The following is a 14,313-nucleotide window of genomic DNA, read 5'->3' on the forward strand; positions in this document are numbered from 1 at the left end:
ACAGAGCCAGCTGCACTGCATGACTGTGACTGACTTAGTGTTGAGATGGAAGGTGGAGGTAATATTTGGTGGTTACTGCTGGATTTTGGATTTTCTAACATCTTTCTTTAGCCTGATTGATTTTCTTATAACATTAGGACCTTCATTCTGTGAACCTCAAACTATGCAGAAAATTGTGTAGGGGAATCAGCTGCCCAGATACATTTTAGTATTAGAAAAGGGGGGGGGGGGGGGGAGACCTTGGAGGACAGATATCTGCCACCATTTGACTAATAGTGGGACTTAGGAATTTGTGGAATGCAGGCTCACAGGTTTCCAGTTTAGAAACTGAAGCAGTTCATGTGGGTATCATCCAGAGTTGGGCTCCTTACAACAGTCCTTGAAAGCAAACAAAAATAATTACTCAACCTTTGCTGTGTCAAATGTAATTTGATAAAGCACAACTCTTCCCTGAGGAAAATGTAATTTAGTTTACTACCTAGCTGTTTTCATTGGTTGCCTTGGTTTTCTTTACAATTAGAAAAGAAAATGTGTGTGGTTTTTAATAGCAGTAAGTTGTACTCAGGAGGGATTGAATTAGTCTTTCCTACCTTGCTTTACTTTAGCTTGCCCGGTCACCATTCAATCTAGTCAGCATGCAGTTAACCATACCTTTCAGTTTGATTAATTACTAAATGTTTGATGTAATTAAAGGAGTTTTGACCAAGTCAGTTCCTCCTTTTAAGAGCAGTTACTGCAGCCTCATATGGTAGCCAATGAGAGACCTGGTTTTAATTCCTGGTCAAATCCTCTTTCTTGACTGGCTGATATAAGGGAGCTGCCCAGGCAACACTTGGATCCCTTGGAGAAAGAGTGCTAGCTAGCTATTATACAACTATGACAGCTAATGGCTAGATTTAGGATGTACATGTATTAGATTTATTTTATTTATTTATTTACAGCATTTATATCCCACAATTTCCCACCCATGGGTAAGGCCCAATGTGGCTTACAACAATCTACATAAACACACAACAAGCCAGGGATCAAACAATTAATGTCGTAGAAGAATAATGGAGAAAGGGCAAAAGCGAGGTAGAGAAAAAGAGAGAGAGCAGTGGTGATTAATATGACAGCGGGATAAAGACAGTTCAGAAGTTAGAGATGCCAGGCGGGAGTGGTGCATAAGCTTTGCCAAATAGAAAGGTCTTGAGGCGCTGTTTGAAGGTAGGGTGATCAGGAGTAAGTTTCACCAGTTTAGGTAGATCATTCCAGAGAGGAGCGCTAGTGTAGGAGAAAGTTGAATCATAGGTGCTTTTGTATTTAAGTCCATTATATACTGGGTAATGGAGGTTTAAGTACGATCGTGCAGATCTGTGAGAGTTCCTTGGTGGCAAGTTGATTAGGTTGGCCATGTATGCTGGGGCTTCACCGTAGGTGATTTAGAAGCAGTGGTCTTTGGCTCCTGACTGAGGGCTATCTGTGTGATGGCTGAGCTAGATTATGGAGCTGGACAGTTGGGCTTATAAAATGAGGGAAATCCTGGGTGTCTGAATTAAAGGTTTATGGTACCATAGCCTAGTAGAGGCCAATTCCAGTTAAGCTAGAAGTCCAAAGGGGGAGAAGGAAAGTGCCAGGCCAATAATAAACGCTTAGGTAGTTATCGGTCTGTTATACACCATGGCAGTAAGGACAGATGAATATTACCATTATGGAAGTATAATCAAGCAGCTTATAACCAGAATGTACATCATAGCACTTCCTGCTCCTTTCTTCCTCCTGTGGTCCTTGTCTCCTGGTTTTCTGCTGTGCTTAGGCAGGGAAAGATCCCAGCAGCATTAGTTTTTATGGACTGTAGGATGAGTGTTGAATTGAGCCCAGTCAGACCTAAATGTTGCTTTATTTATCTAATATGGGCTGTGTATGTGTTAGATTAATCTTTGTGGTCTACAATAACCAGGAGACACCATGCTTTTTGGAGCCTCTTGCCTTCCATCCTGTTTTGCACTCGCTTTTATTTTATTTATTTGTGACACATCCCACATTATCCTAAGGAATCTTCTCAATGTGATTTACAACAAATAATCAATATAGCAGATGTACAATATACAGCAACAATCATTAAAACAATGAAAGGGAATATAATAGTGCATTAGAAATTAATTATTATTATGAGCACCTTACAATTTAAGTTAATGGAAGGATTATAATTCTAAGTACAGTATAATTGAGTAATCAAAGAATTGATCTAATGTATACAGCGCGGGGTACAAATAAAAAAAATATACAGAATTTCATTATGTATACACTTATAAGTTGACATTGTATTGAAATTAATGCAAGGTTTTTTTATTTATTTATTGGTGCTTATATCCCACATAATCTGAATGTTAATTATTCAGTTCTATGTGGTTTACAATAATTAAGACTAGAAATGCATACAATACATTGTTACAAGTTATGAAGAAAACACAAACAGATTTTGAAAAGAGCAAACAAATATATCACAACATTTGCTGTTTGGTTCATTGTCTAACAATTTGTTAAAAAGGAATGCCTTGAGCAATTTGCGAAATATTGGTAATCCTTTTTATCTCTCTAGGGATGGTGTTGCACCATTTTGAACCTGTATGTGAGAAATCTCTGTTCATTATGGATATATATCTGATGTTTTTGTAGCCAAGAAAATGTAATATGAGAGAGTTTCTTGATCTAGTAGACGTATTGAAGGTAGGTAAATCTATCAGCTTCATCATTGTAATCTGGGCTCATACCGTAGATAAGTTTTTAGATGAATGTACATAATTCTGGCATTGATTGGTAACCAATATAATTCAGATAATAGTGGGGATGCCATATCAAATTTTGAAGCTTTGCATAAGAGTGTAGCAGCAGTATTTAGGGTAGTTTGAAGTTTTTTGATAAGGGTTTCCTTATTTCCTAAATAGACTGAGTTGCAGTAATCCAGTTGTGAAATTACTAATGTTTGTTCAAGGGAATGAAAAGTAGAAAATGGGAAGAAAGATCTGATTCTTTTCATCTTCCATAAAGTTCTAAAGGTTTTGGTTACTACTTAATTAACTTGATCTTCACGTGATAGGAATTGGTCGATGATCCCAAGATTTTTAAAATTATGTTCCAATGGATAGTTTATCTGATTGATGGTAAAAATGGTCTGATTGTGGAAGTTGTTAGGACTAGAAATTATGAGACATTTAGTTTTGTCCCTGTTTAATTTTAGATGGAAGGATGTTTCCCAATTCTCCATGAGATTTAAGATTGATTGAATATTGGGGAGGATATCCTGAATTTGAGTGAGTCATGGGAAAAATTACTTGGATTACCTAGCAATAAATGTGAATTGACTTGAACTGGGACCAAAATTCTGTTATGTCTATTTTGCCCCTTGTTATGTAAGTCGTGGTAAAATGAAGCCTTGGATTTTGGGGACATTTCACTCTTAAGTGTGAATGTTAGCTTTTTGTGGTCTGACATTGTTGTAGACTTCCAGTCATAATTATGTATGAAATATGAATTCTGAGAGGGGAACCTGAATGTAAATAAATCTAAAAGATGTCCTTTCTGATAGAAAGAATGAGCTGGAGGACTAATAAAGCTCCAAGAGTTTAGAAAGTTAAGCTCCTTTGTATGAGGATCATTTGGATTATCTAAATGTAAGTTAATATCACCTAGTAGAATAGTGTTTCAGAGCTAGGTAATTGGTACATATTCTATCCCCTTTGATTCTCTCATTTGGGCATGTTTTCTCTTTGAGATGTTCAGTGGGATTCCTGTTTGTCAGTACAATAAGATTTTTTGTTCAAAGTAAATAGCTAATTTTGTTAGCAAGATTTCTTTAGCGTTTAAAAGGTTATTGGTTAGATTGTGTATTTTGATATTCAAGATAGCTGTTCCTGGTATAGTTATAGTTATTGGTTTTAGCTTTTCTTATTATTTATGAACATTTATACCCCACTTTTTTCCACATGAAGCAGACTCAAAGTGGCTGACAATGCACAGATGAATCAATTACAATTACATTAGATAGGGGAAAAGGAACAAGGTAAGAAGGAAAAGGGAAAGGGAAGAAAGACCAAGATAGACGGTGGTAATCCAGATGCTGAGATGGACCAGACTGGGAACTGTAGCAATACCCAGTAAGCGCAGACGAAGCGCAGAAGAAACACCAGTATGCGGCCTATGACGAGTATTGGGAGAATATGCATACAGAAGCTCCTCCCCCCAATGAAGGACATAGGCATCTGACGCTAGCCTGCCATGTGATCAGAACTGAGGTGCCTTGTTGAAATAAGTGGAAAAAGATCCACCAAGGGGGTGTCCCATGCTTGAAAGATCTTGCAGGCTACACCAATATTGAGACCTCATTTGTATGGTGGCAGTATCCTGCTCAGTCTGTCCGCCAGGCACTTGTCTTTCCCAGGCAGGTATATACCACGGAGGTCCATTCCTTGATGGAGGGCCCACTCCCACGTCTCCACTGCTTCCTGACACAAGGGGTAGGATCCCATACCCCACCAGCTTGTTTACATAGAACATTGCAACCTAGTTGTCTGTTTAGATGACAGCAATTTGGTTCTGCAGCCGATCTCTAAAAGCCTTTAGAGCATTCCAGACTGCCCTGAACTTGAGGAGGTTGATGTGAAACTGAGTCTCCTGAGCAGACCACAGATCCCAAATGTGAAGCGCATCTACATTAGATATCGCAGATTGGCGTGGAGGAGTAGCCTAGTGGTTAGTGCAGCGGACTTTGATTCTGGGGAACTGGGGTCAATTTCCACTGCAGCTCATTGTGACTCTGGGCAAGTCACTTAACCCTCCATTGCCCCAGGTACAAATAAGTACCTGTATGTACCATATAAACCACTTGAATGTAGCTGCAAAAACCACAGAAAGGTGGTATATTCTTTAGTAGTTCTTTTCCATAATAGTTTGTCATCGTCTGAGTTTTTTTGCCACTTCCTCTCTAAACTCCTGCATTTTATTTTTAGAGATAGTGTAGTTTCGTTAAACCAAGATAAAATCTTATTTTTTTCTTAGATCTGGTCTTGGTTTTTGTGAGGGCAGTTTCATTTAAGATGGATTTACTTAACTCATCCCATTTTCCCATAAAATCCTTAAATGTTGGAGGGAAGTGAAATTGACTGTTTTAGACCAAAATTCTAAAATGTTAATCTTGTCCCTAGTTTTATAGGAAGAGAGATTACCCATGATCTTTTTAGATTTAATTTCCTCCTTGTCAGTGAATATTAGGGTTTTTTTTTTCTTTGGGTTCACAATCTAGATTATTTATAAAGATATTAGGATTTAAGAATCTGTAGGCTGGAAGATCTAAGAGGTGGGCATTAATATGGAAGGAAGGGGGTGTGTACTTGGGTGAAGCTCCAGGAAGTTAGGAATTCATTTATACTTTTGGTCTTGGTGCCATTCAAATTGCCCAAATGTAGATTTATGTCTCCTATTAGTAAAATATGAGGGGATTTAATGCAGATGTTGGCGATGAGTTAAAAAAGAAATCATCCTCAGAGAGGTGCCAGTTTCCTGGAGGACAGTAAAAAAGAGCAATACATAATGGATCTGAAAGATTTTCATTCTCTATTTTACAAGCCAGGAGATTTATAGAATTTAAGCTGGTAATTTAGTATCTTAAACAATGGCTATTCCCCTTCCTCTTTTTTAAAATTCTTTTTTAGTGGAGGATTTTGTATCCTGCTGGGCAAAGCTCAATTACTGCTGGCTTTACCTTGGAATTTAATCATGTTTTGGTTATAAACACTAGTCCAAGGTTTTCCTCCTCTATCCAGTTTCTTATAAGATCTGTTTTGTTCACTGCGGATCTAGCATTCACATAACCTACCAGAATAGGCAGGAAGGAAGTTGATAGTTTCTAAATATTTTATATTGATAAGATGATGGCAGGGTAAAGAGGTTGATTGGTTAAATTTGTAATAAGAGGGTCTATTATTTAATGTAATTTGGTGTGTTTGGATTGGTTATTATGTTTGGAACTAGAATTCCAACTAGCTTTATAGCTACAATGCCATGTCTTATCTCTATTTGTAATGATTACAGGGATGTTGTACTGTGTTTCTAGGGCCCCCATTTGGAAAATTCAGAGTAAATCAGAGGGAGCGGATAGAATATGACTTAATAAGATATAGAGACATGAAGCCACCTTCTCCCAAGAGGCTGCACCCCAGCAATGCTTGAAGTGATGCACAAGGGGATGTCCCCTTTGGCATGACAGGCTTATGAACCTGAACTGTGTGTCTTCTTTAGCCAGACATCTACAGTTAAACAGTTAGTTACAATTTATATACTGCTAGTATCAAAAAATTGGTTCAAAGCAGTTTACAGTAAGAATGAATCAATGCAATCTATATGAGCAATAAAAGGAAACCAATAATGAAAACGCAACCAGAAACAATATGGAAATCCTTATTGTTTTGCGGTCTTGATAAGCAAGAAGCATATTACAAATCTTCAACTGTTTTATCCCTTTAACAGAGGGAAATTCAAAAGGATAACATGTTAAAGTTCTTCTACTTCTAGAAAGACTAAGAAGTTCAAAGTGAGATAGCAAATATGTTGGACATTCTCCATGTAGTACTTGAAACAAGAAGCAGAAGAACTTGAACCTAATCCTAGCCTCATCAGGCAACCTGTGAAGTTCTGTATAAAATTTTAAAATCCTGTCATATTTACGTAAAGAGTAAATTAACCTAACTGCTGTATTCTGAATTGTTTGTAAGCATAGGGGTTGTGTCTAGGTGTTGCTAGGAAAATAAGATTACAGGAATTTAATTTTGACAGAAGTAGGGCTTGAACAAGTAACTTAAACTGATCAATTTTAAAAATTTTTATAATTCTTCTTAAGCTTATCATGAGAAAAAACAAACTTTTAACCAAAGAATTAACTTGTGATAGTGATGACATAGATTGATCCAGGAGAACTCCAAAAATCTGAATACAAGGTGAAAGAGAGTATTTTTCTTTATCAACAATAATATTGTCAATTAGAGCAAAAATTTGGTCTTTTCAGAGTTTAATTTGACCTTATAATTCAACATATAAGCACCAATTATAGACATGCGACTCTGAACTGATAGGGAATCCAGTGAACCTAGTTTTGGAATAAGGACAATGATGTCATCAAAATAACTGAGTAAAGAGTCCCTTGTTTGCTAATTCCCTTCCCAAAGTATGTAAATATATATTAGAGGGTTGGAGAAAGAGGACAATACCTTTGGAACACCACATGGGTTAGTCCAACTCTCAGAGAACGTTCCATTCTGTGTTACCTTATAAAATCTAGTAGACAAAGAGGCATATTTTCAAAGCACTTTGGGAGGCTAAGTTCCATAGGTTTCTATGGAACTTTGGGAGGCTAAGTGCTTTGAAAATGAGCCCGTATATGTCCCAAAACCAATTCAGTACTCTATCAGCAATCCCAATCCTCTGATTCAAAAAGCAAAATTTTGTGGTTGACCAAATCAAAAGCAGAAGAAAGATCAGACTGAAGAGTAAGAGCTCTATGATTTTTACATAACAGGGGACCTACCTTTATCCATAATAGACACCAATATTATGTTAAATATTCATTCAAGTGCAAACAAACTAAACCCTCCAGTATTTTTGAGAAAAGTGGAATAGACGCTACTGGTCTATAATTTGAACATAATTCACTTGGTCCTTTGTGATCTTAATAATTTGGATGATTATTATTTCTCCCAAACCATCTGGAAACACACAGTGAAGGACATAGGAGCCAACTTTTCAAAATTATTGGGGGTGCTAAGCCCAATGGAAATAACCCTTCCTTGGACACACACAATGAATTTTCTCAATACTAGGGGTGCTCAAGCACCCACAAAGTCAGCTCCTATGGTGAAGGAAACAGAACTCTTAAAAGCTAGTCAGAATATGCTTTGTTAATCCAGTTAGAAGGCATGATTTGTTTACTGATCTTTGTTTTTGTGTCTCTATGTGGGCTAACATGGGAGCTTTTTAGCCTGCATACCATGTGGTAGTAAGTTCAGTGTTAGTGGGGTTCAGCCCCTCAGAGACCAACTGGGTCTATGCCAGGAGGCTGTGTAATGCCCAGTAAGGCCACTGGACTTAATCTAAACAGCCACCATCTGTGGGTCCCCCCCCCCCCCCCCCCCGAAACTTTCTAGTAAGACTGAGGGAGGGTTTTGAACATGGGATCGAGTATAGGACCTTGTTTGCTTATCTACCCAGGATGGTTAAGGAATCACTGAAGCAACCTGCATGGAGTGACTAACTGTTGTGGCACTGCTACATGAGCCACCCTGAGAAGGCTGTGGCAATATGCATAGTGTGACCATGGCAAAACCTAAATATAAGTTATCATGGAGAGGCCAGGTGGTTTGGACAACGGCCTTACTAAAGGACCAATTCAGAAAGTGGTCACTACTGAGTTAACTCAGTTTTAGCATAGGATAGCAATGCAGAAAAGGTTTCAGCATGAACGTTAACTTGCACAGAAACCCTGACCGCAATTGCATTTAAATAAATGGAAATGCGATGCATTTGCTACCCCATGGCATGCAAAATAAAAATTTTAAAAAAACAAACCCTTTGCCTGCATGACTACCTCGGGCAAAATAATGCCAGGGTCAGGGCAATGCAACTACTGCGTGTAAAATAATGCCAGGGTCCAGGGCAGCATAGAAGGATTGGTTGTGAGGAATAGGTATTTACCGGCACCTTCTCCCCCCAACCTGACCATTCTGCCCTGGGCCCAGCCTGACTTGACCTGACTCCCCTTTCTGCAGTCGAGATTTCCTTGGTATAGTACCCCACCTACACTTATCTTTCCTTGGTAATCTAGTGGCCCATCCCCTGACCTTGACCCCGATCCCAACCGGTTTCCAGAAAGAAAACAATGTAAGTCCCTGGTGTCTAGTGGTAGCATCCCAGAATCCAGATCTGACCCTGATCCTACTCACTGCTGCCCCCTGCACTGCCATCTGGAAAAAAATATGGCAAACTGCTCTGTATGGTGCATCTTGCAGGGGTCTGCTTCCATGTAAGAAAAAAATTGCCTTATATGGCAGACCAGCCCTGCCCGGTGCATCCCCAGGATGCACTGCACAGAGCAGAGTACCAGCATTTTTCAAGATGGTGCCACCGGAGACAGGAACGAATGGGCATTGCTCCTGGCTCTCCTCTTAGGTATGTCAGGTGAGTTCAGGTGGGCTGCGGGAGAGGATTTGGGGAGGAGGAGGATGCCACTAGACACCAGGGATTAATTTTTTTTTTTTTTTTTTAATTTCAGGAAAGGGGTTGGGTTTTGGGGTCAGGGGTAAGGCCACTAGACTACCAAGGAAATTGGTAGGGGAGTTGGGTCGAGGAGGGAGGGGGTATCTACAATATCTACAGTATTGTATCTACATGGAGGGAATGGGTTTGTTTTTGTAATTACAATTTCCCATTATATGCAATGCAGGTTACAGGAATAACTCAATTGCTAACAAATAACAAAAGAAAAATAAAATAGAAATATGGCAACTTTATATAGCCCACTTTAAGGAGCAAGAAGGACCAATAACTAAAGAAAAAAGCAAAAACATAAGAAACCAAATAAATTAAGGCTTCATCAGTGCATAAACTCTTATATCAAACATCAGCCTACTTCAAGAAACATCCTGTAGAAACTTCTCTAGTTGCAAAGGCTTAAGGAAAACATATTGTTTCCCCTGATAGGTGACCAAGCATTTACTGGCGAAACGAAGGAATAAAAGTGGCCTCTATGAGCCAAAAAACTTTCCTCTGCAACTGTGTAGTTTGCAACATATAAGGAAATACCTAAAATGTCTTTCCATAAAATAATGCAGATTTTTTTCTTGAAGTAAGATCTCAAAATTAACATTTTGTCTACTTCATTCAAAAATGTGACTGAAAGGGTAGGTGTGGTTGAGACGGTATCCATGGAGTCCTCCAGAAAGGCAGTTAAATCCATACTGCCCAAAGGGCCCCCATCTATCAGTTCATCCTGTTGGTCTCTTTGCTGCAAGCATCTTTTAGAAATATAATAACATTTTGCTAAAGAAATCGTTTCAAATTTGATTTGTTTTGGTAAATTTCACCCTTCCTGTCGGTTCTCGCACACTGACAGGAAGGATAACATTCAGCAATGAGCTGCAGAATTTGCATGCTCGTTGAATACTGCATCCTGTGGCCTTTCCGCAGTGGTACTTTTGCAGTAGAGCTGTCGCTTGCTACGTCTGTCCCTAACTTTGTTAGCTGACTTCTTACAAAAACTTGATGATAAGACCTGGGAAAGAGCCTGGGTGTTTTAATAAGGGCTTTTGGGAGTTAACATTTACCAAGAAGAAATTGTAAGAATTGAAGAAGATAAGGCCTGAAATTGCCTACTAATTGAGGTGGGATAAGTCAGGACTGTGGCAGATTTTGAGTATGTGGAGGGCAGTGGTGGAAAGACACAGAGGGGTTAAATGGAAAATGAGAAAAGGTGGACCTGGTGTTTTATGTATGGTAATGTGTGCTTATTTACTGGGTGATAATCCAGAGGAAGAATCTCTGCTGGAAAGACTGAATGGGCCAATTTGTCTTTGTGCTGTAATGTACTATGTTGTGTCAATCCCAGCATGCTTCAAAAGAAGTTAAAAACTGAGGTGCAAAGGAATAGGCTTAAAGGTCTTGAAATCCACTTATGTGTTTACTGGTGACTGTTATCTTTTGTAATTCCCAAGCTCCGAAACCATAAAAATGTTTATAAAAGGTTTGAAGTCTGAGAAGAACTATGTACAGTGGGGGAAATAAGTATTTGATCCCTTGCTGATTTTGTAAGTTTGCCCACTGACAAAGACATGAGCAGCCCATAATTGAAGGGTAGGTTATTGGTAACAGTGAGAGATAGCACATCACAAATTAAATCCGGAAAATCACATTGTGGAAAGTATATGAATTTATTTGCATTCTGCAGAGGGAAATAAGTATTTGATCCCCCACCAACCAGTAAGAGATCTGGCCCCTACAGACCAGGTAGATGCTCCAAATCAACTCGTTACCTGCATGACAGACAGCTGTCGGCAATGGTCACCTGTATGAAAGACACCTGTCCACAGACTCAGTGAATCAGTCAGACTCTAACCTCTACAAAATGGCCAAGAGCAAGGAGCTGTCTAAGGATGTCAGGGACAAGATCATACACCTGCACAAGGCTGGAATGGGCTACAAAACCATCAGTAAGACGCTGGGCGAGAAGGAGACAACTGTTGGTGCCATAGTAAGAAAATGGAAGAAGTACAAAATGACTGTCAATCGACAAAGATCTGGGGCTCCACGCAAAATCTCACCTCGTGGGGTATCCTTGATCATGAGAAAGGTTAGAAATCAGCCTACAACTACAAGAGGGGAACTTGTCAATGATCTCAAGGCAGCTGGGACCACTGTCACCACGAAAACCATTGGTAACACATTACGACATAACGGATTGCAATCCTGCAGTGCCCGCAAGGTCCCCCTGCTCCGGAAGGCACATGTGACGGCCCATCTGAAGTTTGCCAGTGAACACCTGGATGATGCTGAGAGTGATTGGGAGAAGGTGCTGTGGTCAGATGAGACAAAAATTGAGCTCTTTGGCATGAACTCAACTCGCCGTGTTTGGAGGAAGAGAAATGCTGCCTATGACCCAAAGAACACCGTCCCCACTGTCAAGCATGGAGGTGGAAATGTTATGTTTTGGGGGTGTTTCTCTGCTAAGGGCACAGGACTACTTCACCGCATCAATGGGAGAATGGATGGGGCCATGTACCGTACAATTCTGAGTGACAACCTCCTTCCCTCCGCCAGGGCCTTAAAAATGGGTCGTGGCTGGGTCTTCCAGCACGACAATGACCCAAAACATACAGCCAAGGCAACAAAGGAGTGGCTCAGGAAGAAGCACATTAGGGTCATGGAGTGGCCTAGCCAGTCACCAGACCTTAATCCCATTGAAAACTTATGGAGGGAGCTGAAGCTGCGAGTTGCCAAGCGACAGCCCAGAACTCTTAATGATTTAGAGATGATCTGCAAAGAGGAGTGGACCAAAATTCCTCCTGACATGTGTGCAAACCTCATCATCAACTACAGAAGACGTCTGACTGCTGTGCTTGCCAACAAGGGTTTTGCCACCAAGTATTAGGTCTTGTTTGCCAGAGGGATTAAATACTTATTTCCCTCTGCAGAATGCAAATAAATTTATATACTTTCCACAATGTGATTTTCCGGATTTAATTTGTGATGTGCTATCTCTCACTGTTACCAATAACCTACCCTTCAATTATGGGCTGCTCATGTCTTTGTCAGTGGGCAAACTTACAAAATCAGCAAGGGATCAAATACTTATTTCCCCCACTGTATATGACTAACAAGTGGGCATGATCCACGTGAAATAATTGTTAGAGGGTACATTGCTATTCTGTGATATACCAGTGAAAATGTTTGAGGTCAGACATCTCTTTTGTTCTTAGCTACTGTTTAAGTACAAATAGTGATTGCTTTCTATTTGTAATCAGTGTGTCTATTTTCTTCTTTTTAAAGATTGTGTGTACATTGAGAGTCGACGACCCAACATGCCATACTTCATCTGTAGTATACAAGACTTCAAACTGGTAAGCATTATGTGTTACGGAGTGTTTGAAAAATGGAGTGATTTTGGCCTCCATTATCTAACCAGTCACCTTCCAGAGACACCACTAACTTCTGTGGCTTTATTGACATGAGTGAGGAGTTGCATGAGGTTGGGCAGGCATATTCATAATCCACAATGTCCACTTGATACTTATTCCTTAGTGTGCATGGTTTTGCACGTTGCAAGGCTTTATTAGTGACATGTATCTGCCTCCCTCTCCCCTCTTTCAGTAAAAGGTCTGGCGATATAGTTGCCCAGTGGTTTGTCTTGAGTTTCTAACTCTTAGGTTTTCTTCTGCTTAGCTGAAATCTGTGAAAATCTGGCTGCATTAAGAAGGGGCTTCATGATTTTGAAAAGACCGTACTTGGTTTCATCTAATTTGTAAGACTGCTGCCACACTGGCTACTAGGAGCTAAGGGGGGGGGGGGGGGGGGGGAGATGTATTTGACCTGACTTAGGCTGAGTAAATCCATCGCTTTCAGCAAGAATTGTTATTTCATGAAGGAGAACTTGCTCATCCTGTCAGACAGGTGTACATGTCTTCAATGAGCAGATGGATATCAGCCAGACAGAAGTGTGTCTAGTGCAGGTGAATGCAAAGTATACAGTATAGTTTGTTGAACGTGCATGTAAATACTACTGTTCACATTTAGGAGCCTGTTTTGTGCCCAGGACCAGTTGGATATCGGTTCTTTCCCTGTTGTACTTGAATGAAGCAGGCTAAACGGCCTTTGCTTTCCCATTTTTATTCCACCTACAACTAAGCGGATCACAGTAAAAATATTCATTAAAAAATAAAAGCATCACGTTCTAACTCACCAACAAATTATATCCTAACAAAAAAGTATGCTGAGTGGCACTGAAATAACTGCTCATCATAATTTCTGCCCGCCATACCCATCAGGGAAATGCAACAAGTAAAAGGTATGTTTTTTAAAAAAAATTTTAATTGTGTCAAATTTGCACATATGCGCAAGTATCCAAGTAAATGGTTCCATAATAATGGTCTGGTCAGGGAGACTAAATTTCATGGCTGAGTTGCTAGCACTGCCTCTGGACACTCTATGGAAATTATATTTCAGCATTACAAATGTGGAGACTTGACAGTTGGTAAAAGTAGTATCTGAGAGATGGCCATTTGACTTAGGCCACAGCACTGTGATGTGGAGAACTCAGTTGGGATCCCTGAGAAGTTGAGCCTGGATCAGCTGCAGCACTAGTATCTTAAAAGTTGGAGAATAGAACATAAACTCATCATCATGTCCATATATCAATAAAATATAAAACCTCAACATTCTGGATATTCCTTTAATGGTGTTACATATGTGTATATGTAATATTCTTCTGATCCCTGTCTTAATGGAATATCATCAAACAAACCTGAGGCCAAAGGTCACAGGATACTTACATTGCAATACACCAACATATTTTGTGTAAAAATATTTCCAGTGTAGCATGCCTTATTCCCCAAGATGTGAGTAACAGCAAGCACGTATGAATTGGTGTTGGTTATATTACATATTTTTCTGCAAATTAAAGTTTAGTGTTTACATTTTATTAAAATGTATATGATTTGGCATATGTGGATTTGGGGAAAAACGGAAATACTCTAGGCAACAGTAAGTGGAACCATAGAATTCACTGCTGTGTAGCAT

General features: G+C 39.6%; 1 protein-coding gene across 3 annotated transcripts in view; it reads left to right on the plus strand.

Moving 5' to 3' along the window:
- Nucleotides 1-14,313, plus strand: part of RERE (arginine-glutamic acid dipeptide repeats) — a 569,568-nt gene that overhangs the window by 218,451 nt on the left and 336,804 nt on the right. For all 3 annotated transcript variants that reach the window (XM_030186180.1, XM_030186182.1, XM_030186181.1), the window contains exon 3: nt 12,568-12,638. In XM_030186180.1, the coding sequence (XP_030042040.1) occupies nt 12,568-12,638 (71 nt within the window). The remainder of the gene's footprint in view (nt 1-12,567; nt 12,639-14,313) is intronic.

The sequence above is a fragment of the Microcaecilia unicolor genome, chromosome 13, assembly GCF_901765095.1.
Source record: "Microcaecilia unicolor chromosome 13, aMicUni1.1, whole genome shotgun sequence".
Classification (NCBI taxonomy): Eukaryota; Metazoa; Chordata; class Amphibia; order Gymnophiona; family Siphonopidae; genus Microcaecilia; species Microcaecilia unicolor.